Below are 27669 nucleotides of genomic sequence, written 5' to 3'. Positions count from 1 at the left end.
GAATGTTTGGTGACAATGCATATACCATCTTTGTTAAATACTGATGGTTTTCATTCTCTTCACATTTCAATAGCTTACTCTTTCCCATTATGTTTTAGTCTTGTTTACCACAGAGAACAAGTAAACAGTGATTTAAGTGTTCTTGAAATTCATCCAAATACCATTTAAGTGCTGTTATTTCTTAAATGGATTGCATTACTCCCAAAATTAGAGCCAATGAAACAAGCTTCTGGAGGTCCATGACAATAAGCATTGTATAGTTGGAGAATAATTTAGGTGTAAATACTCCTCTGCCCTGAGCTCTTCGCAAGCCTTAGCTCAACTCTGCTAGAGACAGCATAGAGACAGCAGTATACAGCAATAGAGATGAGAATGTGATCATCCTGGCCCATGGAGTAGCTCATACACAGCATAAGTCCTGGCTATGGTAATCAAGCACCCTTCAAAAAAGCTTCAAATCCTGAGGTGTCTTTGTGCATTAGGACAAAACCCATCGGCTGCTCATGTCAGTTTGGGCTTGAGGCACCGATGTCTGAAAGACAAGAGTGTGTAACAATGATCTGAATGGAGGGATGCATTGTGTACAGTAATAAAGGTGTAAAGGAGCAGCCCATGCCACTGTGTTCATGTATTTTACTTTTGGCAATCGCTCAGGGCTGATTGCTTAATGGCAAACCTTGCCATTAAGATGAAACTGACAGTGATGCTTTGTAAGGATGTCCCACAACTCCTTGGTAATCCTAAACTCTGCATGACTGTGCACCGGTCCCTTTGGAACCTCTCCCCAGTACTCCAGGTGTGCAGGGAGTACAAGCTGAGCCAACCACGTTCATGGATCAGAGGCGCCTTTGGTGTTATACATACTATAAGCCTAAAATTAGACAGTTTTTAATCTTAGATATGGGAGTGACAAACTTTGCAATTCACAAATCATCTACTTTGCTTTTCACGTTTTCAGATAACTTTTCTTTACTCTGCGAAAATGCTGGAACTGTTCTGTAGCCTGTGAAATACTGTTCTTGTGTTTTGATTCTTTGGCGTGTGGAATTACGAAGTGTCACACTGCTTTATTTAGAACACACTCAGGTGTGGAAAACATCCACACCCTGAGGCACTACACCTCACCCTCAAGCCCTGCCAGCAGCCCTGTCAAGGCCACCAGCATACAATCAACTTGTCTTCAAGTTGCAACTGCACTTCATAACCTGACAATGCTGCTCTATGTATACAGTATGATTCACAAAATCACCCACACACAACTACTAAGAGAAAGGGGTGGGAATACCAGTTTTCTTCATTGTTTCTCACGGTTATAAGGACTTATCTTAAACAAACGTATGTGTGGAATGATCAACTGTGGTAAAAATAAGACATTTAAACCAAGATGCTGTGAATTTGATAAACTCACAGTGGCCCTGAGCCATGACCTGGGTATCTTTTCCAGAAGAGCAAGAGGCTGAGGGGACAGAGTGCAGGATGATAATCAAAGGGTTAACCCAGGTTTAGTAGTGCCATTACTACCTTTCATGAGGAGTCACGAGTTGCTGTTGCTAGGTGGCTTTTCTGTGACTGTGCATTTGTGCATGTGGGCTATATTCAGCATTGTTACCCGAATGCCAGAGCTAGCTAAGTAAGCCTCTACCATGCAGGAGGTGGAAGTGATAGACCTGGGCTTGGACATCAGCAGTCATGTACACATACAATAACAGCTGAGGAACAGATATGCACAGTTCTGGCCATCCAGGGGCACCAGTGTAATTTCATCCCCAGACGCACCAGTTTCTAGACAGATTTGGGTTACTTGGCCACTCATACCTCAGCATGTAACCAGCAGCAGCATCTGAGAAGGGCCACGAGCAGGAAGACAGGCTGTCTCTGCAAAACAAAAGGGACAAAGGAAATGAGAGTGCTGTGGCTGTGCTTGTCTCCCAGTACGTTCAGTGCGAGGACAGGCTCTGCTGTCACCCACTGCGGTGTCCCTAGCCCCGCTGTGATGCATGGTGAACAGGGCATCAGCCTCTCCAGACGAGGGACCCACAGAAGCACTCAGTACTGGGGGCATTTACTGTAGCAGGAGATGTAGTTGGCCAACTGTAGTTGGCCATTTGGAGAAACATACAACTTGAAATTCAAGGTTGGTCTATAGTGTGTTTAGGAAGATTAACTTCAAACTTATGTTCCTAAGCCAAATGCAGTATGCATCGAGAAAAAAACCCCACATTATTCTGTTGTATGTATGTCAAAAAGGTATTACTGTTTTCTCTAATAGAAGCAAACACTGAAGCACTTTACTCCTGCTGGCACACTTCATATTAAAAAGGATTTATTGCTGTAATGCCTAAATCCTGTAGAGGATAGCTTAAGGACACACCTGACACACGAGGACCTTGAGAATTCAGAAGCCAACAAGGCACACTTTTGTTTTTAAATTCCACAATTTATGACTGAAGAGAGGATGAAACCTCTCCGCCCCGGGGGTTGGCCTGAGGGCGCTGTGGAACGCCGGGGGCAGCCATGCGCCCCTCCCTCCAGGCAGCCGGAAAGAGGGTTCACAGTAATGGCTCCTTCCTACGCCGGCTCCCGGCCTCCTCGGCGGACAGGAGGACCCGGCCACCCCGTCCCGCCTTCTTCAGGAGGCTGCGAGGCTGCGCCCTTACTCAACATGGCCGCCAGCCTCCGCTGTCTCAGATGGGCTTTGAAGCCGCAGTGCTGCCGGTTAAGATGGCGGCCATTTACCTGAGGCGCTTGCCCTCGGTCAACATGGCTGCCGCTCCCCTGCTGCTTCCGACGTCAGTGAAGCCGCTTTGCCGTCAGTCAAGATGGCGGCCTCCAGCGAGCGGCGCGGCGGCTGTGGTGAGGGGACGGGGCGCGGGGCTGTGCTGGCGGCAGAGACCGAGCGAGCAGCCGGGAGAGGCGAGGCGAGGCGAGGGGAGATGAGGGGAGGGAGAAGGAAGGCTCCGGCAGCTCGGCCGCTTGTGTGGGGCTGGGCGCCGGCCGTGGAATGGCGTGTCGGGGCCTGGCTGGGGCGCCTCCGTTGGTTCCGCGGGGAGGGAGCCTGCGGGCTGCGGTGTCCGGGGGAAGCGGCGCGGCCGGGCGCGGGATGGCTCTGCTGGCGCTCGGTCCCCAAGAGCCATTGATGCCGCTGCAGGAAACGGCACTTGTTTCTTATTGCCGTAGTAAGGAAAGAAACGACTGCCTTAAGTTGCGCCTGTAAACCTCGGAAGTTGCTTTATGAGCGATGATCTGCCCGGCTTGTCTTGACAGATGCACCCCGGTGGTAAACAGCATCGAGTTTCCATGTGGAAACCAATGTACAGGTTGAACAACCAGCTCCCTACACGACCTCTTCGGAAATCACATTCTCTGACTGTACTTCTACTCTGACGCTGGGCCGGGGGGGCTTCTGAGAGTACCTTTTTAACCACATAAACAGAGGTCATACTCATCACTGCTGGTATGTCCTGGGTACAAGCTGCGATCAGCCGATCCAGTGAGGATATATTTGATGAAGATGCAGATGAGATGTGTCTGCTACAGAAAGAATGGAACAGCACCATGAAAAAAAGATTGAAGGTAATACTATAGCAGTGAGTTAATAGGTTTTTTTTAACCATTTTAGATATTTTGATACATACTTTGGTATACCTGTGGATTATTTAAAGGGGGTGTTGTGGTTTAAACTGAGAGTGGCTGCTTTAAAACTTCTTGTGGCTTAGTTTCCTCTGAATGTCAGGAAAACGTAGCAGGGATTTACAGAAACACTATCCTAGTAGTCATCAGAGCAAAGTACTGTTTTACTAAAAGACATCAGCGCCCTCTGTACAATCACATGCATTTGTAAAAGGCAGTGCTCAATTCTGATGTGGGCTATTTGCTTCGTACTTGTAGGTATACCACTGTAATGTAGTATACCACCAGTAAATGTAGGGCAACACAGCTAAGCAGTGCTAATAGAGAAGTATGAGATGTTTGGGCTTTTAAGTAGAGTTCTTCATCAGTCAGATTTAAGATGTGTGACTCCACATGGAACCACAATTAGATGCTGCGGTTTGGGTAGTTCTTTGGCTTATTTATTCTCCTGGTGAAAAACATATTTTATGAAAGCTGTTTTCCACAGCCTTTGCCTCCCTGGTGTTCTACAGGGAGCAAAACAAGTACATAAACCCCGGTTACTTCAACAGATACATTATCATTCAGCATGGGGCCAGTAGGGCTCGTGGGCTCAAGGGTGCACAGCATTTGGCTGAAGAACATGAATGGAAGCTCTTGTGTAGGCTGTTGATGAGGAAGGGTATTACAACAGAGCTGTTGTATTCTCCAAGGAAAAGTCTCCTGCATGTGAGTCCCTTGAAAAGCCTGGTTATTTTAAGGGGCTGTTTAGTGTTCTTATACAAATTCCTCTGATATTTTATGAGTAGATACTGCAAAATCATAAAATGTTATTGAGATTAGAGCTGTATGTTGTGCAAAACAAGCATTCTTGTTCCTGGCTATTTCTTTAGCAAGGCTGCTAGTTTTCTTCTCTCCTGAGCAAACAGAAGCTGTCTCTCTTACAACTTGGAATTTTGGTGTGAAAGAAGTTACGAATTACTCTGTTATATGGTAATATGATTAGAATGTGAAGAAATTAATTTGCATTACAGTCATTGGCTGTTTCTCACAGAAAACCATCACATTGTTTTGTATATTTCCATGTGACTCACTCCATCACCATCTTTTTTCCGATATAACTCTTGAATTGAGTAAGATCCAGCAGAGAAGCAAGGCTCAGTAATCAGTTTTATGGAAACAGGGAGATGGATTACAGACAGAAGAGCACCTCTGCTGAAGGGGAGGCTTTGCAGCCTGTGTGTTTTTAGATGGCTAGAAATCTGTGTGTGGTATTCCTTAACGAATTTTTCATAAAGGAATTGGTGGTCATAACAGCAGGCACTTTCCTCCAGATTTCTCTTCTTTTTTGATGTTTCTAAAAATACTTCTCTTATTATCTGACCTTCTGGGGGTCCTTTTGGAAAAGAAAAGGATCTTGCAGATCAGTAAATCACAATGCTGCAAAAAGCATGTTTTGGTTTGGCAGTGGGGGTGCAGCTGGGAGAGATGTTAAAATCTAGAAGCCGTAATTTAAGTGGCTGAACACTTGTTTAAACTTTTTTTATTGTTCCAAAATTGTCACAGGTCCAATTTTTCATCTTGTGAACAACCTGTTTCACTGCTCTTATTACAGGAAGGCTATAGGGATGGAATTGAGGCTGGGAAAGAACTTGCGCTCCAGGAAGGCTTTAATCAAGGTTACAGACACGGTGCTGAGCTGATGGTTACATGTGGCCAGTTCAGAGGAACCCTGACGTAGGTTACAAACTTCTTAAGGTCGTGTGCGTGTGGAGGGTGTGTGTGAAGGGAGGGTGCGTGCAGGGTTTTGTTTGGTTTAATTAATTATTTTTTAAAAGAAAGCATTGTAAATCTGTGCAAAGCGAGCAGCCTGAGAATTGTTAGGGCTTGAACACTGGGTGTAGAGTGATCATTCTTAAAATTCCTCTGTCAGTCGCTCTTCCAAAATTATCTTAATCTGTGTCTTTAATACTCAGTTCTACTGCTTGAATTTCCCACCAAATGTGAATGAAACATATGCATTTATATAATATAAATATCTTGTCACATTGCTGTCAGCCTTCAACAACTGGAGGTCTGTGTGGGTACACGTAATCACTTTATTGTTGTTGTTCTTAACTTTTCAGTGCTCTCTTATCCTGGTGTCATTTTAATGGACATGATTCTGCCTTAAGTAAGATAAATAGTCTTCTTGATGCAGTTGGAAAGCACGAAGAGGATGTGCTTAAGTACCTGAACTCTGTTGAACAACAGCCACATCTTGGACACATTCTAGATTCCGTTCAGGACATGGACCTTAATCACACAGCTCCAGCTGGAACAGAATACAATGAAATTGAAGCTGGAAAACATGCAGACGGTGGCAGCTCTGGTGAAAACACTTGTAGAAGTAATGGTGAGGTTGGTTCCTCTCAGTCTGAATGCAGCAAGGCAAAACTCTGCACAGATCCTGAAAGATCAACCCTTGCTTGGGTTAAAAAGCAGACTGTTTGGCTAGTAGAGCAACTGGGCTTATCACTGGATATACTCCATCATGTCCAGCATCTGGAACATTAGTTTTTCTGTCTCATGGTATTTCAAATTATCTCAACTGCATTTGACTCTCAGTTTGTGGGCTGGTGCATCACTTCATTTTAGGGAAATCTGATTTTGGTACTTCCCATTAGAGATAATTTTGCAAAACTTCACCACATTTTGGCTTCTGACAAATAACCCCCCCTTGCTTTTAATCTTAAATAAACTTTCACAGAAAGCAGAAAGGACTTGTAAAGCTTTACATGTTTCTATTCTGTGTCAGAATGTCAGAAGCTATCATTTCACCCCTACTTTCTCATTTGGAAATGGAGCAGGTCCCTTAAATAGCCCCTCTAAATCAGTCCTCTCTCATATCTAAAAAATCAATGCCCTGTGCTATGGACAGCTGTTCTTGCAGAATAAGCTGCTGTTGACAATGTGCTAACTCTGTGCAAAATAGAGCAGGATTTGCTGCTGATGTGAGTGTTGTGACTCTCTAGTCACTATATAAAATACAGGAACTTTTCAACCTTAGTCAAATTCTTCCTCTTATCTTTTGTAACCACTGGGCAATGCACTTTCACAGTTAAAAACTACTTTTTCCTCTTCATACAGTTCTATTTATTTCACTTCTGCTGAAAACACACCATTGTCTTCAGATGCAGAATAACTGACAATTCCATTGTTTTGCTGTTAGACCATCTCCTCTCACCCTCTTAGACCACACTGAACACATTTCCAGTCTAGTGAACTTCCTTGTGTTATTTTGCCAGTCCTTCTAGCCTGAACTCTCTTTCCCTCATTCCCAGAGTGTTTTTCCCAAACTCTTCAAGGAAGCCAGCCTTATTCGCCTTCTTTTTAAAACACGTTGTCAGCCACATATGCATATTTCTGACAGCTTTGTATTTCTGTGCCAGCATTCTATATTTGACTCCTTTTCCTGCTGCTTCCCTTAACTGTAGCTGCAAATTGCTCTGGTCTGGAAGTCTCTTCTTTGTGAATTTCTATCTCTGTTTTACACTAATTAAACTGATCTACAGTAAGTTAGGAGTTGACTTGTTTTAAGTTGCTTGTGACTTTCCTGCATGTCTGAGACAAAGCAGGTGTAGACAGAGACAAACTGAAATTCTGAAGAGCCAACTGAAGTATGCTTAAAAAAAATGAAGTAAAATCACAAAACAGTTTTATACTTTGAGACCAAAAAAAAGCTAAGGTAAAAATTACTTCACTTTCAGAGACTGGGTTTACAACTTCCTTACTAAAGACTCTATTCTCTATTATCCTGCCACGGAGTTGGTGGACTGTAAATTTGGTTGTCATTCGGTACCAGTTCTGCATTAGGGGAAAACAGAACTGCAATTAGGAGTCTCTTACGGCACCTGTTTCTGAAAGAGTGGACAAAAAGGGCTGTCTGCATTAATTACGTACGTGCAAAACTCTTCAAACCGTTTTCTCAATTTATTTAGCATAATGCTGACGTGGATAAAATTACTTTTCCAGAGGTGCATGTGTCATGTTATAGCCTGTATCAGATATGTTAGAAAGAAATTTCTTCCATAGTGTGGTAGAATATGGTGCAGACAAAAATAAAGGTTACTAGAGCAGCGTTAGACTTTCCAAATTCAGAGGTTTAAAAATGCAAATGCAAGAGCGTTACTTGTGTGTATTTAACAGTATGCAAAGAAGAAACCCCATTCACAAATTACTAAGTAGACAGTGAGCTTGCCAAGTTTTCTTCAACTACTTCTGCAAAAGCAATCTACAGAAGGGAAAATACTTCTTTCTTGTTTGATTATCAAACAATAGATTGTGTGTTTTTCTTATCTATCATAACAGCTTCTGTACTAGCTGTGGAATTACTTTCCTCCGCTCCACAGAAAGCTTCTGTACTTACTGTGGGATTACTTTTTTCTGTGTTATCACCCAGAGTTTCCAGTTTGGCTGTGGAGAGGTTTTCTTTTGGGCTGTCTGTAATACTTGGCTTATATGTCACTACCAAATCTTGCTGACCAGCCACAGGAAGGCTGTCTTCGGGACTATTAGAATGTGTAACTTGCTCACATGGTGGTTCAGGTTTCTGTTTCGTGTCTGCTTTCACATCTTGTGTTTCACTGGCAGCTTTCACCTTGGCAGCATTCCTGAAAATAGCTCGCATGACAACTGGGACTGACATGCAACTGAAAGAGGAAATAAAAGATTAGTCACTATTACAGACTTCATCCACCATTCAGCTTACTTCTTTTTTTAAACTGTGGCTGACATCTGAATGATACCTGTGGTGAAAAACCAGCTACTACCTCCTTGCATCTTTTTGCCTTGTACAACTTAATAGTAACTACAGTGTAACTACATGTGCTATACCAGAAACATATGTTAACACAATGAAATCAAGTGCTGCATCTTTGAGCTTAGGGGGGTAAAGCAGCTTTGATTGATAGGAAAAGCAAGAAGGGTTTGTAAAAATAAAGTCATAAGGGTGCTTTTAATGAAAACCGAAACTAACAATATTGAAATATAGTAATTCTTGCTGAGTTTTATATTTGTAACTTTCATGTTTTGTATAAAACCAGTACAGAGCATATTTTCTCTAAAACACTATCTACACTAGAGTTTTTTCTCCACTCTAACAATAGCATTACCTGGTTCTGGGAATAATACCTAGTTTTAAAACAGGTTAAAAATCCAACCTGCATTGATCTTGCTGTCATCAGATAGATACTAGTTGTATACTCGCTTATGCTAAATTAATTAGCGCTCTCAGACCTTTCTCTAGAGTATGTTCCTGTATCACAGCAACTTGCCTCTTGGAATTTGTTTCAGAAAACAAGCAAGAGACAGTGTTGTAAATGTGTCATATACATCTCACTTCTGAAAGGAAGCACTGATTGGTGTGAGATATGGGAAAAGCTCTTTCCATGCTATTCTAAGTTATACCAGTCATGAGACTGTCATCAGCTCAAGTCTTGAGAAAAGCATGTTTACAAAAGAAAAAAGCATCTTTATAAAAGGTAGAATTCTTCATTCAAAAGTATTTCCCTGCCCCATGTGCTTTTTACTAGAAAGAAACACTTTCCATCATTCTTCATGTTTAAAGTTTTTGAAAGAGATACTTAAGACACCAAAGTAACTTACTCTCACTATTATAACTTTTTACTAGAGTGAAGTTTTCTGGTTGCTGAGTTTATGGCATTGTGAACACACACGATCTTTCCATTAAATGGACACCTGAGGTTCATTCGAAGCGTTGTGAAATAAAGCTACTTACCGCTTCACAGCTCTTGTTATAAAGTCATCACTAGAATTGAGAGTTGGGTCTTGAGGATTTAAATGAAGGTGACATTGGATTTCTCTGGAGGTTATAACATCAATTATCACTAAGAAAGAACAGAATGTAAGCAATTCAAAATAAACAGTTTTATAAACATGAATAACAAGCCTTTCATTCTCATGCTTCAGGAGAGGAAAGATGGAAGTCAATGGGAAGGGGCTTGCAGCAATGCTCTTGCATAACACTTGGGTTTTTTCCCAATATACTTAAATCAAAAATAGCACAAGTTGCATTTTATTAATTAACTGCAGGCCAAGGCAGAATAGAACTTGAATAGTTGTGTTTACTTTCTGCTCTATGGCAAATACAGAACACTTCAGCAAGCAGTTTATATACAAGTGCTACTTCTGTTTTCATGGTTTGCACACCATTGAGAGCAGCCCTTGGAATGCTTTTGCAACTGAGAAGCAAAAGCCTGGATAGAACCAAATCCCTTTGTCAGCCCAGTAATGAGGACAGTATCAATTATTCCACACGTACCAGAGGCTAAATTCTCTTTCACAGGGTGAAGGAAAAAGACAGAAAAGCTGGTGTTCTTGTGTGGTGCCACTTCAAAGTAAAGCAGTTCTGAACCATCTAGAAATAAAACCACTGTTTAGTGATATCCATTGACTCTTCTGGCTGAATCACATGCTGGAATTTAAAAAATACTGATACAGTAGAATGTAATTATTCATTACTTTGTCAACTTAGTTTATGCTTATAAGAAGTGTGAAGCCTAGAGGATTAATATATATATACACACACATATATACAGAGTGTAATACTAGAATTAAGGATTTTTTTGTCATTTAAAATACAAGTAGTGACGGCTTTGGGAAGGGAGCAGTAAATCTGTTAACACCCAGCTTAGAAGCTAGTTTCTCTCTAATACTCTGCCATTACTTCCAGCCATGCAATTTACCTTCATTTATATGCTTATCAGAGACACAGCTGCTAATAAGACTGTTATATGCCACTTGATGTCGAAGAATCTCTATTATACCAGGCACACACTGTGGATGGCTAAACGGGATTTTACTGACCAAGGCCCCTGCTGAATCTGATTTTTCGGAGCCATTGTTTATGAAGTAGCAGTGCTTTGGGCAATCTGGAAGAGACTGAACAACAAATATGGTGACATTTCAAGCACTGGAAACAAGAAAGTAAAGCTTGAGTTATCAGGCAACTGCACAATCTGACAACACAAATAATTTTGGAAGATGTGTTTCTGGCATGTCCATCATGTCTTTGCATTTTGGTAGAAACATAATCCTTAGAGGAAGCAAAATGAGATCATCTCTCCCTCCCAAATGCATCCGAACTAGGTGAATATACCCAGAGCCAAGTGGTCAGGAGTTCAAGGGCCACCTATTCTTCCAAATACTCTTAAGAACCCTGTAGGCTAGAGAAATGTTAACAACCAAAATCCCTCAAAAGAATGTCATAGTGGTGCTGCTTGACAGTTGTACAAATAGGATAGCACTTCTGCCTGAAATCTTTATAGGGCATCATATGTTGTTCCTCCATCATTACTGCTTTCTTTGGAGAAGCATGTTTGATTAGAATATCTCCTGGTGATTCATGTGGAGAGGAGGAGGAGAGGAGATATAGTAAGAAAAATTTGCCACTTGTCCATGTTCACAGCAATTCTCTGACAAAATTAGAAGTGCAATAGTGTGTTACCTACTTCTGGATGCCAAATGGGAACTGTCACCTTAAGAACAGGGCAGGGCAGTTAATTAGCAGGGTCTACATTAAGAAAAGCTGAAGAGCAGAGTAGAAGAGCTTTTCTTTGTGTGTTCATGGAGCAAAAGGGTTTCCCCTCCATTCCTTTTGAGGTTAGAATCCAATTTAGTAATTTATTTTTAGAAGTAAAATCTTTAAACTCAGAAGCAAAGCAATCTCCTAGCAAGTACTAGTATTTTAGGGGGTTGCTGAAGTTACAGAGCCTTTTGTATGTATCTAATGGAAATAAAAAACTTTGTCTTAAGGGCTTTATAGACAAGAGCTTTGTTACATCTCATTTTAGCATGATGTAAGCTTGCTACGATCACCAACTCAAAGACCAGGAACTATGTAGGCAATGGGCTCTGCTAATACTACTAGTAGAAGAGAAAGAAGTGTCCTTATCTTTTGTTGCCATTAACTGCAAAATTAATGTTTCCTAGCATAAAAAGTAGATCTTTGAAGCTTGACCTTTAGCTGCCCTGTATGTAAGTCTGGCAGAAAGCAGAAAGCCACCATTTTCTATTGTAAGTCTTTCTCTCTACACCTAATGCAGCCTAAATTAAGTATTTAGTTATTAAAAGGGAAGCCATCTACAGTTAAACCACCATAGCTCTAGATAGTAATTGACATCGCTGTTATAACACTTTACACTTCACACTTCTCATCCTGCCAGTCCCTTTAAAAGGAATCAGTATTCTTAGTGTTATCTAATCAATAAATCTTTTTTTGTTAAAACAGCATGATATGCAGCATGATAAAGACCTTCAAAAGTCTAGGTAAGTACCATCTTGGGACTTGCTTCTTACACCAGTCAATAAGTTTCCTTCTTTTTAAGGCATTAATGGTAAAGTTCTGAGCAATTTTTACTAGAGTAAGTACTTGTGTTACAGACAGACAAATTAGTATGACTTCAGCAGCCATGCACGCAGCGTTTTATTAAGAGGATGAGAAGCTCACTTACTTGAAAGGGTCTAACACTGTTTCGTAAATAATTTGACCTATTTCCTAAAGAGCACTTAAATACTGTTGGGATTCTGGGAAGTCTGCACTGCTTGCTTATGGGGAAATATTAAAATTCAGTATGTATCGTGCACAAGGGCAAAGTGTGTGTCAAATAAACACTGTACTCACCACAAAGAAACGGGATTTATGTGTAGACACATCTTCACTGCCTTTTTCTTTAAGGGCAGACTGAACAATCAGCTCATATAGAGGAGCTAGTTTCAAGCCAGTAATCTGAATTCCTGAAACCAGGTGATTTTTTTAAATTAGCATTTAGGTTATGACTATATGAAAGCCTATATTAAAAACAAACCCAATGTTGTGAAAAGATCAAAACATCCATCTCCTTTCTTACTCCCTTTTTTGCTAATGGAAATTTGAGGTAGAGTGTTTTAACAGCTTTGCCTGTAATTTGTGATAACCTTTCTTAGAAATTTTGTGTTTTGCACTGGTTGCTAGAATGTGGCACTTGAGCTGATAGAACAGAACACGTTCTGCCCCAGAAACCAGTTTTTCCTCTTACAATATTCACACAGGGAAATATAAAGCGAATAAGCAATGCATAGTCACAGAAGTACTCAGCCTTAAAAACAATTAGAACATACCTGTCAGCCGCTGTATCATTTCAATACTGGATGAGGACATAGGAATAGGCTGGTGAAACTTCAACACAAAGCAAGCTGGCAAATCCATGCTGAGTTCATCAGTCAGTGGCAAAAAAGCAGGGTTGCTGAGGAAAAAAACCAAGTCAGAATGAAAGCTTGATACAGAAATTGACATAGCAGGGACTTGTAGTGCAAAGCCACTATCAGGTCCCTAGCAGTTTACTACGTTCCATACTTTCTGTCTTGAGAAAAGCTTTACTATATATATGCAGCTACAGCCTTTAAGATTGTAAAACAAGGTTAATGTGAAGACTGGAAGAAAGGAAAAGTGAGCCACTGGAAACTGAGTAACAGTGCACAAGGGCATTAGCTATAAATCTTCTATAGTGATTTACTTTGGAGAAGGACTGGCACTGAAGTACAGAGATAAGGTGTCAGTATCGATGGTGGGATGACAAACTATTTTGTATAGTTAAGGTTTAATATCCGTCACTATATGTTTTATTTATTCTGAAGCTATGCAGGAGTTGCTTGTTGAATGCTAGGAAGTACTATCATTCCAGTGGCTCCTTCTGGCTTCAAATCTGTGACTAAATCCATAGTTCAATGTAATTGACACAGCTAGATATGAACACAATAACTTTATATTCCATTTGGGAAATCTGTAAAAGCCACAGGTTATAGCTGGTGTAGCTATGGAGCATAACACCATCAACAAAACAGAGCGTCCTGTTTTAGCAGAGACTAAATGTAAGTTATGCTGAGGTTAGTGCCGATGACTTGTAAATCCATTTCTATATTGAGAAGTGTCCAGAGCCTCACCCATCCTCTCCACCTTGAGAATCTGCAAGCAGTGGAGAAAGAGGAAGTTTGTGGAGCGCATCTGTGCCTTCAACAGTTACAATTGTTTTTGTTCCACATACCTGGGAACCTGAGGGAGAAAGAGAGAGAGAAAGGGAGAAATAAGTGCAGTATTTTCCTTGTGTCAGTGTAGATTAATCCTGTGCATGCAAAACATGCAATGGGAAGGTATTTTAAAAGTCAGGTCCAATTGACAGCCTCAGTGGCTTGGGCAGCAATGGGAGTGCTGCACAGACCATACCCAAAATGCAAAAGCAATAGCTGCTTTTGGGATATGCCATGAAACAGATCAAGCAACCACCAGTCATTTTGATCCTGGCTAGGCAGTTACTTTGATATCACTCTCACTTCAGTTTGGGTCAACAGCCAAGAAATGGGAAAGTAGTTTCCTGATGTACATTATAATCATGTTGAAGTGCATCACATAAATCATTCTGCTAAACTAGAATTTTAAATCTTATTTCTTTCATTAATGAGCTTAATGAAACAGGTAGCACTGAAAAAATTATCACATGAGTTATTTCTGCTTTTCTGGCTTTACCAGGATTTAGTTCTTCTTCCAAAATTTGATAGGGAGAAATGTAAAATTCAATGTTCATAGGTGTTCCTGAGGAATAAAAAAAATGGTTACTACACAGGTCACTACAAGGCACCTTGCACAAAGGTGAAAAAACCAAGAACAGTGTAGCTGGGCAGAAGGGGGTTCCTCATAAGTATACACCTCTAATTACAGTATATGTTCAAATCACAGCATTTTCTTAGTCAGCATTTAACAGTTAAACCCTCAGTCATCAGATCTCTTTGAAAAGATTAGCATAAGTTTTTATCTCTTGCACAATAACCTGTTGTTCAGCCTAAAATACACTAGCTAAACTGGAGCTTTCAGTGTGTAGCCTGAGAGAGAAGGGAAAGTTGTAATACTTGTATAAGGGACACTTACATCAAGCTGTGCAACAGGATAGTGGTAGCATGTATTAAGATTACTTTTATGAACTAGAACACATTAAAGCTCGCTTCTGACAGTGTAGATGAGCCAAAAAAACCTTATCGACTGACTGTATGTGCCATTTAGGCAACATGAGAATTTTCTCAGCTACCACTGCTGTCATCTCATGGTTACTCCCAAACTGTGGTTTCCCACATAACCTCAGAATATCACTACATTTGTTTTTAGGCTGCTGCAAAGTCAATGTTGTAGTAAGTGATAAACCACCTGGCTTTTCTGTATTGCTTCCTTCTGTATGTCTGCACACCATGTGAGGATACAGCCATGGTAAATCCCTACAGCATGTTTTCTTTATTATTATGAATCTTTACTGTAAACAAAGATAAGTAACAAAACAAAAGATCAAGCAAAAATAGTAGGAGTTTTATTCCAATTCTTTGAATCCAGCAAGAAAAGAAAAAAAATCACCTCCAGCTCTTGGCACCAGGTGTCCTACTTTTCCATGAAGTACTTCCATGACTCTGTTTACATCCTCTGATCTAGTTCAAAACACATCTTGATTAGTGTTTCCTGAGTTGCAGTGCTGGCTAGGCTCATGTAAAGGATAATTTGCACCCTTAATCAAAGGGAGACAGTGCTTTCTTGGAAGTAGATGGTGTCTTCATTTGTTATGACAGCTTCCAAAACACCATCATTCCATTCATGCTTTACTCCTAGGACTTGGGCTTCCAGTTTCACCCCTGTATCTGAGCTGTTTCATGTTGCAATTTAATGTGCTATTTAGCAGAAAGGAAGTGGGACAAAAGCATTGGAGTGGCAGGTTGAGCAAAGAGTGAGGAAATAACCTGCATAATTTAACTCCAACAGAACCAATCTCTAAGCACAAATGTGACCATACAACTGAATACATACAGCCATACAATTACATAGCCGTGTATTAAAACTCTGCAGTGCATTAACTTACATCATAGATGGGATGAATAATCTGTTTAACTCATAAATATATATATTTATGAGATATTTACTGAGATATCAGTAATCAGCAAGGATATAGTATATTTATTCACAGAGTTAGTATGCTTCATAAGGGAACACTGTACAAAAATAAGCCAAGGGTGTGTTTCAAGTTACAGAAGGCCATGCTTGCTGAGGGCAAGATATCAGATAAGATGCTTCAAAAATCCAGAAGGAAAACACTGCCCTCAACTCTGATATTCTTAAAAGAACTAAAATCATTGTACAATTACCAGAGAGTTTAGGAAAATCTGTGCCCCATCTGTCTATAATTCTATTCTTTGAAAGGAGAAATGAGAAAAGGAAGGGTAGAAGGAAAGGTAGCATCCACTACTCCTGATCTAAAACCTGAGTTTTGATGCTCAAACAGCAGGACCCCAAAAGGGGTATTTTACTTCTGCCACAGGGAGATCCAAATGTGACTTTCAGGTGCACTGTTTGCTCCTGGGGGTGGTCACATGCAGACACACACCCAAGCTCTGCAACCAACCAGTTTCCCAGCAAGTCTCCTAGATAAAGCACATGAGTTCAGTAGATGGTCTTGTTTGGCGTGCCTGGGGTTGACAAACTGCAGAAAAGCTTCAGGCTTTCCAGTGTGAGAAAACTCATTAGCCTTCAGCAAGCTGCTCTATAATTAGATCAGTTAATTTGGTTTTTAGTGAAATGAGGGGGTGGAGGGAAGGGCAGAAAGAGGCAGACTTCAAGTTACCTGTGCAGAAGAGACATTGAATAAAGATCTTTTTCAAGGGCCTGCAAAGCAAGGTATCCCTTAGCTTTCATTTCACTGGGAGGGAGAGAAGACAGAGTATTATTTTTGTTAAGTAAACAATAGCTAGGCAATGGATTGTAAGTTTTCAAGTAAAAACTAGTTGCAACCTGTTTCCTGGAATTTGATACATGTTTGACAGCTCTTCTAGAATCTTTCCAAAGGCATCATAGTTCTTCATCCTACCAAAAAGAAACAACTGCTATCATGCAAGTAAATGAGATGGATAATCACAGAATGGTTTGGGTTGGAAGAGACCTTAAGATCATCTAGTTCCAGCCTCCTGCCACGGGCAGGGACACCTTCCACTAGAGCAGGTTGCTCCAAGCCCCTGTGTCCAACCTGGCCTTGAACACTGCCAGGGATGGGGCAGCCACAGCTTCTCTGGGCACCCTTTGCCAGTGCCTCAGCACTCTCACACTAAAGAACTTCTTCCTTATATCTAACCTGAACTTCCCCTGTTAAAGTTTAAACTCATTCCCCCTTGTCCTATCACTACAGTTTCTCTTGAAGAGTCCCTCTCCAGCATCCTTGTAGGCCCCCTTCAGATGTTGGAAGGCTGCTGTGAGGTCTCCACGCAGCTTCTCTTCTCCAGATTGCACAGCCCCAATTTTCTCAGCCTGTCTTCATATGGGAGGTGCTCTTTTATATCTAACAAGCTAGAAAAAGCACTATTTTAGAGTGATGTAGGCCTCCTCCTTATCAGATCTTCCAGTAGCAGTACTGCTTTTAAATTTCTTAGAAGACAACAGGAAATACAGATCCTTGGCTCTGTTGCAAAAGTAATTACAGCTGACACTGGTTAAATATGCACTACCGAAAGCGATAGATGTGCACGATACACAGATTTGACAGCTCATCAGCTGCAAAGCACTTTTCCTGATGTTCCAATAAAGCTGGTCACATAACAACACTTCCTTAATACAATGCACTTGTACATCATTCTTTTCATCAAACTATCAAGGATTGTATTAATATTGCACTTCACAACACCCTGTGAGCAAGACAGATGTTAAATACAATTGGTAGATACATCAATCCCAAAAGAAGAACAGGGGACAAGTGGCTTGCTTAAGTTTGTGAAGGAATGGTTCAGACTGCTCAAAATCCAGAATTCCTGCAGATTCTGACTAGCTGTGATAGCCTGGAGCTCTGCTTGGACCAAGCCACCAGGTATTTACTTACCTGCTTAAATGGATTTTTCAAGCCTTAGTAAACTCTCTAGTGCTGCAGTCACACAGAGACCTGTACTCAAGAAGACATACCTTCCCTTTCTGTGCAGGTGTGGCTGCAAGGTGGGTCAGCAGAGAACCCAAATAAGCCTGCCTGGGCTTTCACATTGAGCCAAATCCTTTCCAGACAGAAACCTAAACAAGTCACTCAGCTCTTCCATGACTCTTTCCAACTGGACTAGGAATTCCTTTCAGTTCAACAAAAGGCTCTGTATATGATTCTTTACCTTAGATGTTGCGCCATGTCATCACAAACCTACAGAAATAAGAGAGAGGAGTTTCTTGTTTCTTATCATCCTTAGTGAAACATCTCTTAAAGGCATTTCATTGGTAACCATAAGATTGTTCCTTGCCCATTATTGTTAATTAGCTGAATGGTTAGCTTAAGAAAGTAAAAAACCAAAATCCAACAAGAAAAACCAGACTAACATTAAAATATGTAAAACACAATATTAATATAAGAATTAGAAGAACAAAGGCTTTGCGGAAGAGGAGAAAACTAACAGGATAAAACTAACAGTTTGTTGATAAATTCTTCCCAGGGGAAAAAAAAAAGCATCTTTGCCAGTTTTCCTTTTATTGACAGTACTAGAAGTTGGAATATGCATTTCCATCCTAATAATATCATCCAGCACTCACTGATCAACAGCCCAGTGCTGGTGAAGAAGAATAACTTGAAATTCCTGGGCCGACTGCAACTGGAAAACTGGGACTAAATTAACTCCAAATAAATGTCACAAATTTGGATACTTAGTGATAAAAATCAGACTTTCTGCCCCCTCCCCCCCCCCAACAGATTGTTATTTCTTTGATCTGAAGGATCTTTCATCTGAAGGACAAACAATTGCAGAACATGGTATGTGAAGTGCAGAGTGACATTTTGCCAATGTTTTAATGGAAATTTTGCAAGAAAAACATCCCTGTTAGCAGGAACGCACATAGTCCTAAAGAAGGCAGAAAAAAACCCCCCAGAATCTCTGGTAACAGCTCCAAGACATTCATTGGGAATATATATTGCACTACACCTTGGTAGGAAAATATTTTAAGACCTTATTATTTACTGTATATTGATAACACCAAAGTATGAGAATGTAAGTATTTTTGCAGGGTACTACAACATTCTTGGATGGTCAGCTGAGCTTTACCTTAATATTTAGCACTGCAGTATTTGATATCTGTAACCGAATGGTAAATTTAGATGAGAGAGTCAGATGCCTAAAGAGGTAGCTAGTAATATGCACAAGCTAGCACGTGCGACAAGGCCAAAAGGAAGCCGAAGAATTCCTCACATGGCAGCTGGAGGCCAAGTGTGAGACTACAGGGAGGTGAGAGGCAGAGAAAATGAACTTTACCACAGGAGCATCTCCAAGGTGAGCTAACTTTACATCCACCACCTTTCCATCCGTCTCCAGCTGAACTTCTACATAAAACATGTTGGATGTTATGTAGCAGGTAGTCCCACTGGGGCTAACATGAGCATTAAGCCTGAGGGGAGAGGAAAGAGAGAAAAATCCAACCAACCAGACAAAAGAAGGCTTGTATATCTAAAACTTCTGTCACACAAAGAAAGGAAATGAGGATAGTTTACTTGGTCGTGGGAAGAGACACCAGGGATGCTTCAAAAATAACTTTTCCTTGGCTCAGCTTCTGAAAACTGTCCAACCAGGCAATATATTTGTGCTCTGCTCTTTGCATTTTCATGTAGTTTGCTGAAAATTATTCACCTCTGCCTGTAGCTTCGGGACCTAGGCATTCATGCCTTCCCTTCAACCAACAACTTCCTCCACAAAGAGCAAACCAAAATTGGCAGTTGTGCCCTTTCCCAGTAATACACTGCATTAAAACACCAACCTAAAAAAGAATATTGTTGGCAAGCCATCCAGGTGGTATTCCTCACTGGACTTGGGGCCATGCTTGCTCATTTGCATTTATTCATAAACAAACTTACCCTTTTTGTTTGGATAAAGATTCCAATCTGTTCATCACAGAAAACAAAGGTTTAGCTGCAAAAAACAGAAATGTTATTTAATCAGGCCGCAATGATCAAGAAGTAGAAGCAGTATTACCCTGCTGTAAAGGGTATGATTTAGGTAATGAGGAAATAGTAGCTCTTGCATGACTTCTTGTTATTAATGACAACTCTTACCCTAATGAGTGCTGTGCTGGGTAGAGCTTATTTGCAGATTTTGAGAATAGTTATAGCCTGAAGGCTTAGCCCAAAGATGAGTCACAAGTCTCTTGTGTCATATCTACCTCTATGTTTGTACATTTGACCTCTTTGTACAGAACATCATCAATAGAAAAGGATGGGAGATTCCATAGAATATTATATTAAAAAATACACTCTTGAGTTATCTGACAGCTCATTACCATTTATCATCCTCTGTATCTTCTCCATGCAAGAGAGCAATGGACCATCTGGAGCATTACTGTCACGCTGACGTGGCTTATCCTAGCACATTTGTGAAAACAAGACAGAGAAAGACTCCTTAAATTACTAGCCAAAGAGGAATATCACTGCAAGACAGAACACACATGCCCAGTACAACAAAACACTATTTACGACTTTTTGTCAAACATAGAGGTGACCTATGATTCTAGCTAGCTCTAAAGTGGCAGCGCTGGCTGGATTTGCAAAGACCGTACTGTGCAGTAATTGTGTCTCAGAGGTCTTTGGAGCAGGGAGTGGCTCTCCATTCCCTTTTCTTTTGAGTTGAACACAATCTATGCCAGCTAATTTCACCATGATGCTAGAGATCAACTAAGAACTTACTCAGGCTTTCATTTTAAGAGGAATCCACCTGAATAAAAAGGAGAGATCAGTAAGTGCCATAGGTGTACTTGGTTAGACTCAGGGAGCAGGTTCCAGCTGAAGATATTAACTTGCGTAGCAAGCAAACTCGCCCTGCTTCTCTTCTAGCTCTTGCCTGAAAACTCATACTTCACACTTCAGTTCACAAAGAACATTCACTGCTGAAAAGTTTTCACTATGTTCAGCCTCAGGACATTGTTTTCAGAGTAAGGCTTTAGTTAAGCATTAATGAAAAGAAGCACAGAAACAAACGGGACTTTTATCCTAAGCTCTGAGCAGTTGTGTAATCTGCTTTTTATCAAGATGATTCTTAAATAGAATTAGTTACTGGAGTGGGAAGCATGGTATAGCTTAAGGTATATCACAGCAGGAGAGAGTCTAGATAGCAAGTTTCAGACCAGTTTCTGAAAAACAGTCTTTTCTCCTAGTCCTATGGGCAAGAAATTGTCTTTACATACTATGAATGTGCTAATGATAATGAATGGAAAATAAGTAAAATACTGGACAATCAAAGCTAACTCCTGAAGAGATAAAATAATGCAACAAGCAACCTCTAAGGTGTTAAAATAATGCAGGAAAGGTTTTGTTGTTTGTTTTGTTTGTGTTTTTAATCCAGTGCTGTAACACCACATATCCTTCTCTCACCTAATCTGCAATTCTTACCATGCAAAAATGCACAAGTTTCAGAGTTTCAGTCCATGGTCTTTGTTGGTATTTTAAATGCAGCTTTTCCATTAAAGCATTGGTAGAATTGTCATTGGTAGCACCTGAAAAACATGTCAAAATGTTCTAAATATAATGGCATGTATTTACATTGGCAACCAGAAATGTTGGAGGAGGGAAAAATGTAAAAACTTGATAAGGACATAGGTGTTAGGCTTGAAAAGAGGAGGTAGAAAAAAATATTGGTTTAGTTGAATTTTGCATACAAGTATCTAATTTTTGCAAGACTTATGACAGAAAAGGGTGGGGAGATCTTGTATAGGCAAGTGTTCTCATTATTAAATCCAGAGATGCAGCCTGATCTTCAACTTGTTAAACAATGAGGCCTTTTTTACCTGTGCACAATCTCATCTGTGTATTCTTAATAAACACCAAGGCCTTGCCATGGGTTTCAGGCATCCAGATTTCTACACCCACATAGAGCTCATTAGAGCTCATTTTGATCAGGCATAAAAAATAAGAATTTTTTACAGTGAGTGTGATGAAACACTGCAGCAGGTGAGAAGGTGAGGAGGTGGTAGATGCCTCATCCCTGAAATATTCAAGGCCAGGTTGTACAGGGCTCTGAGGAACCTGACCTAGTGGAAGATGTCCCTGCTTACCTGGGGGGGTGGGCAGGGAATGGGACTAGATGATGACATTTAAAGGTCCCTTTCAACCCCAACTATTCTATGATTTTGCAGACGGATAATCTCAGTGCAGATTTTTTCTCTTCTCTCGTTGGGATGGCAAGGAAAGAGAATGGGGCCAGAAGAAGGAACATTTTTAGCCCATCATCAATCTCCTTATAAATATTCTTTCTGACCTCACACAGAATCAGAGGCTAAAAAAAAGGTGGGTTTTTTTGCTGAGATGTGGTGCATCCATAACCACTAATTCCATCATGAATAAACCTGGAGTGAAATCCCTAACACATCAGCCTGAGAAAGGCAGGAAGACTCCAGACTGATTAAGAGGGAACTGAGTCCCTGCAACATGCTTTTGCCCCTTAGCACAAGAAGGGACGTTGTCAAGAGCTTCTTTCACCTAGAGGTGAAATTTTTCTTTTTGAGCTAGCAGCACTGCAGGGGGAAAGGGAGACAGACTAGGAGAGGGACCTCTGTACGCTTTGCGTACACCAAGCAGGGATGGTGAGTGGGGGCTAATAACATCTTCCTCCTGCTGGGAGTATGAGAGAGCAGAAGCCCTACAGGTGGACTGCAGCCCCTCCTCTACATCCATCTCCATCCACACCACAAGAGACCAGTGCTCCTACTTGTAGCACTTGCACCACAGCACCCACAGGTGCTGTGTAAGGCAGAAGACTTGCTCCCTCACAAAACTGGTCCCCAGGGGCTAGTGTTTGAAATTAAGAAGCTCAATAAGCACAGCAACATCACCTCTCAACTCTGTAAATTTTTAGAAGGGGTGAGCACCCTCTAGGTCATGCTCTCCCATACCTAAGTCCTAAGGAGAAAGGCTGAGTTTAACTGGGGGAGAAAAGCAACAATCATTCAGCAAAACAGGGAAACACTCCATAAGGGAGCTTTTAGTCTATCTCAGGGGTGGAAAGTGTGAGGAGAGACTATAGCTATCTATAATATTTGCATTGTATTTGTGCGTTTTTGTGGTCACCATATTGCTAGTCTCCTTGTACACAGGAATTTGTGCACAATGGCAGCATGAGGTTCAAGGTTTAATCCTAGACCTTTGTACAGGCACTAGCTTGAAACTTGGTCATGGGGGAATGCCAGATCTACAGCAAGAAGAGCGTGTCTCCTACATAAACCCTGTTTGGCAGCATTTCAAGATCTCTCACAGCATACTTTCTGTTTCCAGCTGTCATCAGCCATGCTGCAGTGCCTGAAATAGTCTCGAAACATGTGAAGGAGATGAGCTTGGACTTGTGTGTAGGTACCTGAGTAGAAAGTAAATAGTCCAGTGGCCTCACTAACATTACAGAGAAAACTACATGTGGACCCAGGAGTCCTAGGAGAAGTGTAAGGTATGTACCAAGAAGCAGTAGTTGTCTCCAAACAGACAGGCATCAAGTATATTACTTAGGGAAAGTCAGTGCAGCTGAAAGAGTTAAATATGTTTTTATTTCAGCTTTTACAAAGGAGATGGAAGGTGATCAAATAAATTGGTCTGTGATCTTAATACTGACTCCAGTGGTTTGATAATGTCCTGAATAAGCAGAAAAGTAAATTATTTGCTGACCCTCTTGAAGAGAGCACTTCCAAAATAATGGAGGGGAACGTGCCACTGCTTGCTTTGTCTGCACAATGGCTGTTCTGCAAACAAAGGACTTTAAGTAGTCACATTTCAGCATGACTGATAGGCCTAAAATTCACTTCAGTTTTTAAACATAAAATAACTTTTTCCATTTTGCTCAAATGTATGTATTTAGCTAGATGAATTTGCATGATTTTTCCAGGCTAGGGATAGTATTAGGTTTTCATAACAAGACAAATATTCAAAGACATACAGTAGCCTTTATACCTACATGAAATTGTAACATTGGCTAAGATTGTACATGAGAAACAGCAGCTTAAGCATCGTCAGAAAGCTCCTCGGATCAAGGTGATGTTCCAGTATTTAGAACTGTTCTATCAAATTACCACACTCAAGAGAAGAGTTAAGAGTGATGAATAATTAAAAATGTTCTAATTATAGCATCTCAGGCATATTAAATACACAGATGTTGAACTGGCTCAGTTCATGGAAAAAACCAAAACCAACTGGCCAGGCATTATCATCAGTGTAGAAGATAACAGGAATTACTGCGTGAATCCTGCATGCCCACCTGCTCTGCATGACCCTGTGTGTGTTCAGCAAAAACGGCTGCTGAAAGAAACTTTCATGTGCACAGTTACAAAAGAAATGAGTTGTTCCCAGAGAAAATCTTCTTTTACTCTCAAAGAAACTTTAACACTTTAACCCTTTTAAAGGGTTAAAGCAGGTATGCTTCTTCAGGGACCTTTTGAGAACTGTGTTATTATTACTACTTTGCTTATTTTTGTCTTGGTTTTCTGCCTCTTGCTAAATTCCTGACTCTGTAACACACTTCACAATGCATGCCCTGGGAACACTGTGATTCATATGAAAATAACATTTTGTAATTTTATAGTTCTTCCATTTCTGATGATTTTTCCATTTCATTGAATGGTACTTTGTTTCTCTGAGAAAGGATCAACACATTTTCCATTCATATTCTCGCATGAATTCAAGCAAACTATTTCTTTCAGTGAAGATACTCTAGACTTAATAGAGAGCAAGGGAAAACTTTGCATACTGTTGATACATTTTAATGATAGCAGTTTGGAAAAGATTCCAGGAATTCCATATTCAGTGCAACACTGGTGTATTTTTTCTTCCTGGTTTCTTTGGGGGCGAGGGAAGGGGGTTGGTTTTTTTAATTAATCTTACACCCAGTCTTGACGTTTTTTTCATCTAAAGAATGAAAATCAAAATAAATCACCAGCAGTATCTTCACTGGCCTGTTTCCAGCTCCTTCTTGGAATTGCATCTTTCCAGAAGCCCTCAGCTGAACTGTTTATCAGAGAAAACAGCAGCCATGTAACAGCACATAGTAACTCTAAATACAGAATTGGGGCCTGGGGCAGTCAGTGAACACCAGTGGTTTCCAGTTAGAACTGCAGGATGCATAAGAGGTGTTGCTGTGATTATCTGAATTGATACCTGGTCCGGAGATCAGAGGTAATATTAGGTTCTTTCACAAAGTGCCGTGGGATTTCAGAGTGATCAGCAGTGATAGGGCTATAAAATGGGCATGTAACTGGAATGTGAATATAAAACATGGTGAGCATTCAAACAATTCCTGTATCTATCCTAGGTGCTCTTCCCTCTCACGTAGGCTAAACCCAGTGCTGCTTAGCTTTTATGAACCATAGCTTAGTCTGATTCAGTCTATAGTTTATGGCTTTACAACCCATAAATACTACAATATGTTTTGTCATCTTTACTTCACTCTCTACATCACCTCCACAGTTATGGATTATAAATATTTCGTTCCTGAGAATAACATCAGAATGCTGATATCTGCATTTTTTTCCATTGTAGCCATAAGACTGAACAAGTTTTACTTCACAGCTTACTGAATAGGCTGAGGCACTTAACACTAGCAGGCTTTGACTGTTTCCTACTCCTTCACTGACAGCGACTAAGATCCTTCAAAGCTGAAAGCTATACAGCCAGCCATCAAAAAACTAGGTTCATAGCAAACAGCCATGGATGTAGAAATGCATTGACACTGACAGGGGTATCATTTTCTTGGAGCATAGTCAAGATATGGCTAACATTTGATTTTTACTTGACATGAGCATTACAATCTCCAAGTAGTTCTTATCTAAGTCTTTTCCCAAAGGTACCAATGGCATGCGACCATGATTTAAATACCCACATGAATGAACATGGGAGGTCTGGCTTCACATGCACACATTTTACCTTTACAAGCTTTCATAGGACACCATAACTGGTGTTCCTAACTGAACATTTGTTACTTATCCCACACCTCTCATCTTTTAAAGACTCTTCTGATCACTTTTAAAACTAAAATCAGGCATTGCATGATCATTCATGTTCTTTACTGACATCAGTCAGCTGAAATCAATGAAACCTATCACTTCAGAGCTGTGCTTCAAGGAGCTTTCCACCAGTATATGTCAAAGCTAACCACATGGAGGCCAAATTATCTTCTTTTTCCAGATTGGGAAACACAGATATGGGGAGAGGAAGTGACCATAGCCACAGCCACAGAACTAGAAACCAAACTGCAATTCACCTGACTCCACTATGGCTTGTCTCCATCAGAAGTAAGAAGGAAACCTTCAAAGAAAGAAAGAAAGAGATGGGGAAAGAGACTAGAGAAACATAGGAGGAAAAGCTGTAAAAAGACATGTAAAAGCCATGAAGCAAGTATGAAACCATATAAAGTATGAAACCAGGAGTAATAGAAAAAGAAGGATATGGAAAGCAGAAAAGAGATAAAAAGGAAAAGGTGAGAGAATAGATAACTAAGATTAGAAAAAATATTTTTCACAGCATTTTTGGTGTTATTTTCATGACAGAACAGTGAGATGGCTTTAGGTCTACTCTGAGCTGTTTTAAACCAATGCTGGTTTAGAGATTATTGTTAGGCTTAAGTGTTCTGATTGAATACATATCAGGATATGGGTTACATAACATGCAGACTAAAAAGAGAAACAGCACTCAGTGGCAAATACTGATTCCAGTAAAACAGTATGTGGGAAGGACACATTTTTCAGGAAAGGCAATACCATAAAGGAGCTCAATCCCAACAAATGCCAGTTAGAGATGTTACATCAGTGCCATGTAGACAGGTACTCCATATAAACTACATAGTTTACATCAGTCTACATTGGTTAAGCAAATTGATACTGCTTTTCATGTCTTATGTTTTAAAACCAAACCCAATTAAACTATGAAGACTTGTTATAATTTCACACAATAAACATTGTATTATACATTTTAGTGCCTGTATATTTTTAGACATTTGGTAATTCCTTCACTATGTTCCTAATAACGTTTTTATCTTTCTAATATCTCATAAACTAACTGTGCTGTAACCCTTAAATCTCACATGCCCAGATTCCCAGTCACCTAGGAATCACCTCGAATGATGTAATTTCTCCTGGCTCTGTTGAACAACAAGATGAATGACTGCAAACTCATCGTTACTGTTGGCTCCATTGTTATTCAAGTCACATCACTACACTTTCTCTATAGGCACAAAGCAAGCTATGAGTGCTAAGCACCATGACTGGCTCAGATGGAGCACTGAGAATTATGTAATTTGGACAGCTAATAGAGCTAAGCAAATGCAAGTATCTCATTACCCAACAGTTGATTACAGTAATCCCACTATCTTGTTTTTACGGAGCATGTATCTGTTTGCAAGTGTAGGGGGACATGTGTGACAGGTTTGGAGGCAGTCACAGATGATGGGAAGCTCCTCTGTCAGCTGACAGATTAAGATGTCCTTGCATTGAGCAAGAGTAGTAGGAGCAAGCGCCCACACAACCTGCGTGTGTGTGTGGATTTGCAGTATTCAGAATCTGGACTGGGTTCCTTCATTTTGAGAATAGCTGATGTTTATCTGTACACATCACAGTAACATTCCCTGGGTTGTATGTGCCGCAAAAGCATAAAGACAGGCTATTCCTGCCTTGTATAACTTAACCTCTAAATATAAAAAGCAGATGAAAGTTGGGATGGGAAACGGACAGACAGTGGACTCGCCAAGATCAGAGCAGATTAGTGACACTGTAAGAGTAAGTCGTGCTTTAACCCCAGCCAACAACTAAGCACCACGTAGCCGCTCGCTCACTCCCCGCTGGTGGGATGGGGGAGAGAAGTGAAAGGGTAAAAGTGAGAAAACTCATGAGTTGAGATAAAGACAGTTTAAAGGCAAAGCAAAAGCCACACACGCCAGCAAAGCAAAACAAGGAATTGATTCACCACTTCCCATGGTCAGGCAGGTGCTCAGCCATCTCCAGGAGAGCAGGGCTCCGTCCCGCGTACTGGT

At 40.6% G+C, this 27669-nt stretch overlaps 1 protein-coding gene across 4 annotated transcripts; it reads left to right on the top strand.

Annotated features, from left to right (window-relative positions):
- Positions 1–2675: 2675 nt before the first annotated feature.
- YAE1 (YAE1 maturation factor of ABCE1) lies at positions 2676–27473 on the top strand. Of its 4 annotated transcripts, XM_030510789.1 has the most exons (5): positions 2695–3573; positions 5225–5346; positions 5736–6004; positions 11900–11937; positions 25830–25900. In XM_030510789.1, exons 1-4 carry the CDS (start codon positions 3457–3459, stop codon positions 11902–11904), a joined length of 513 nt encoding a protein of 170 aa, XP_030366649.1. In that variant the 5' UTR covers positions 2695–3456; the 3' UTR covers positions 11905–11937; positions 25830–25900. The 4 variants fall into 4 exon arrangements, 3 of the variants coding, with proteins under 3 accessions (XP_030366641.1, XP_030366634.1, XP_030366649.1); XM_030510781.1 differs by lacking the exon at positions 11900–11937 and having other exon boundaries at positions 2676–3573; positions 25830–27473; XR_003994858.1 differs by lacking the exons at positions 11900–11937; positions 25830–25900 and adding an exon at positions 7529–9943 and having other exon boundaries at positions 2689–3573; positions 5736–7488.
- The last annotated feature ends 196 nt before the right edge of the window (positions 27474–27669 follow it).

The sequence above is a fragment of the Strigops habroptila genome, chromosome 1 (assembly GCF_004027225.2).
Source record: "Strigops habroptila isolate Jane chromosome 1, bStrHab1.2.pri, whole genome shotgun sequence".
Lineage (NCBI taxonomy): Eukaryota > Metazoa > Chordata > Aves > Psittaciformes > Psittacidae > Strigops > Strigops habroptila.
This window is presented reverse-complemented; position numbering and strand designations above follow the sequence as displayed.

What these genes read in the sequence shown, in the direction of transcription:
- YAE1 (XM_030510774.1), top strand. Translation starts at nt 3,457, where the DNA reads ATGTCCTGGGTACAAGCTGCGATCAGCCGATCCAGTGAGGATATATTT. An exon ending in CCATGAAAAAAAGATTGAAG is followed by an intron (nt 3,574 to 5,224) that starts GTAATACTATAG and finishes CTCTTATTACAG; the next exon opens with GAAGGCTATAGGGATGGAAT. An exon ending in CAGTTCAGAGGAACCCTGAC is followed by an intron (nt 5,347 to 5,735) that starts GTAGGTTACAAA and finishes TTAACTTTTCAG; the next exon opens with TGCTCTCTTATCCTGGTGTC.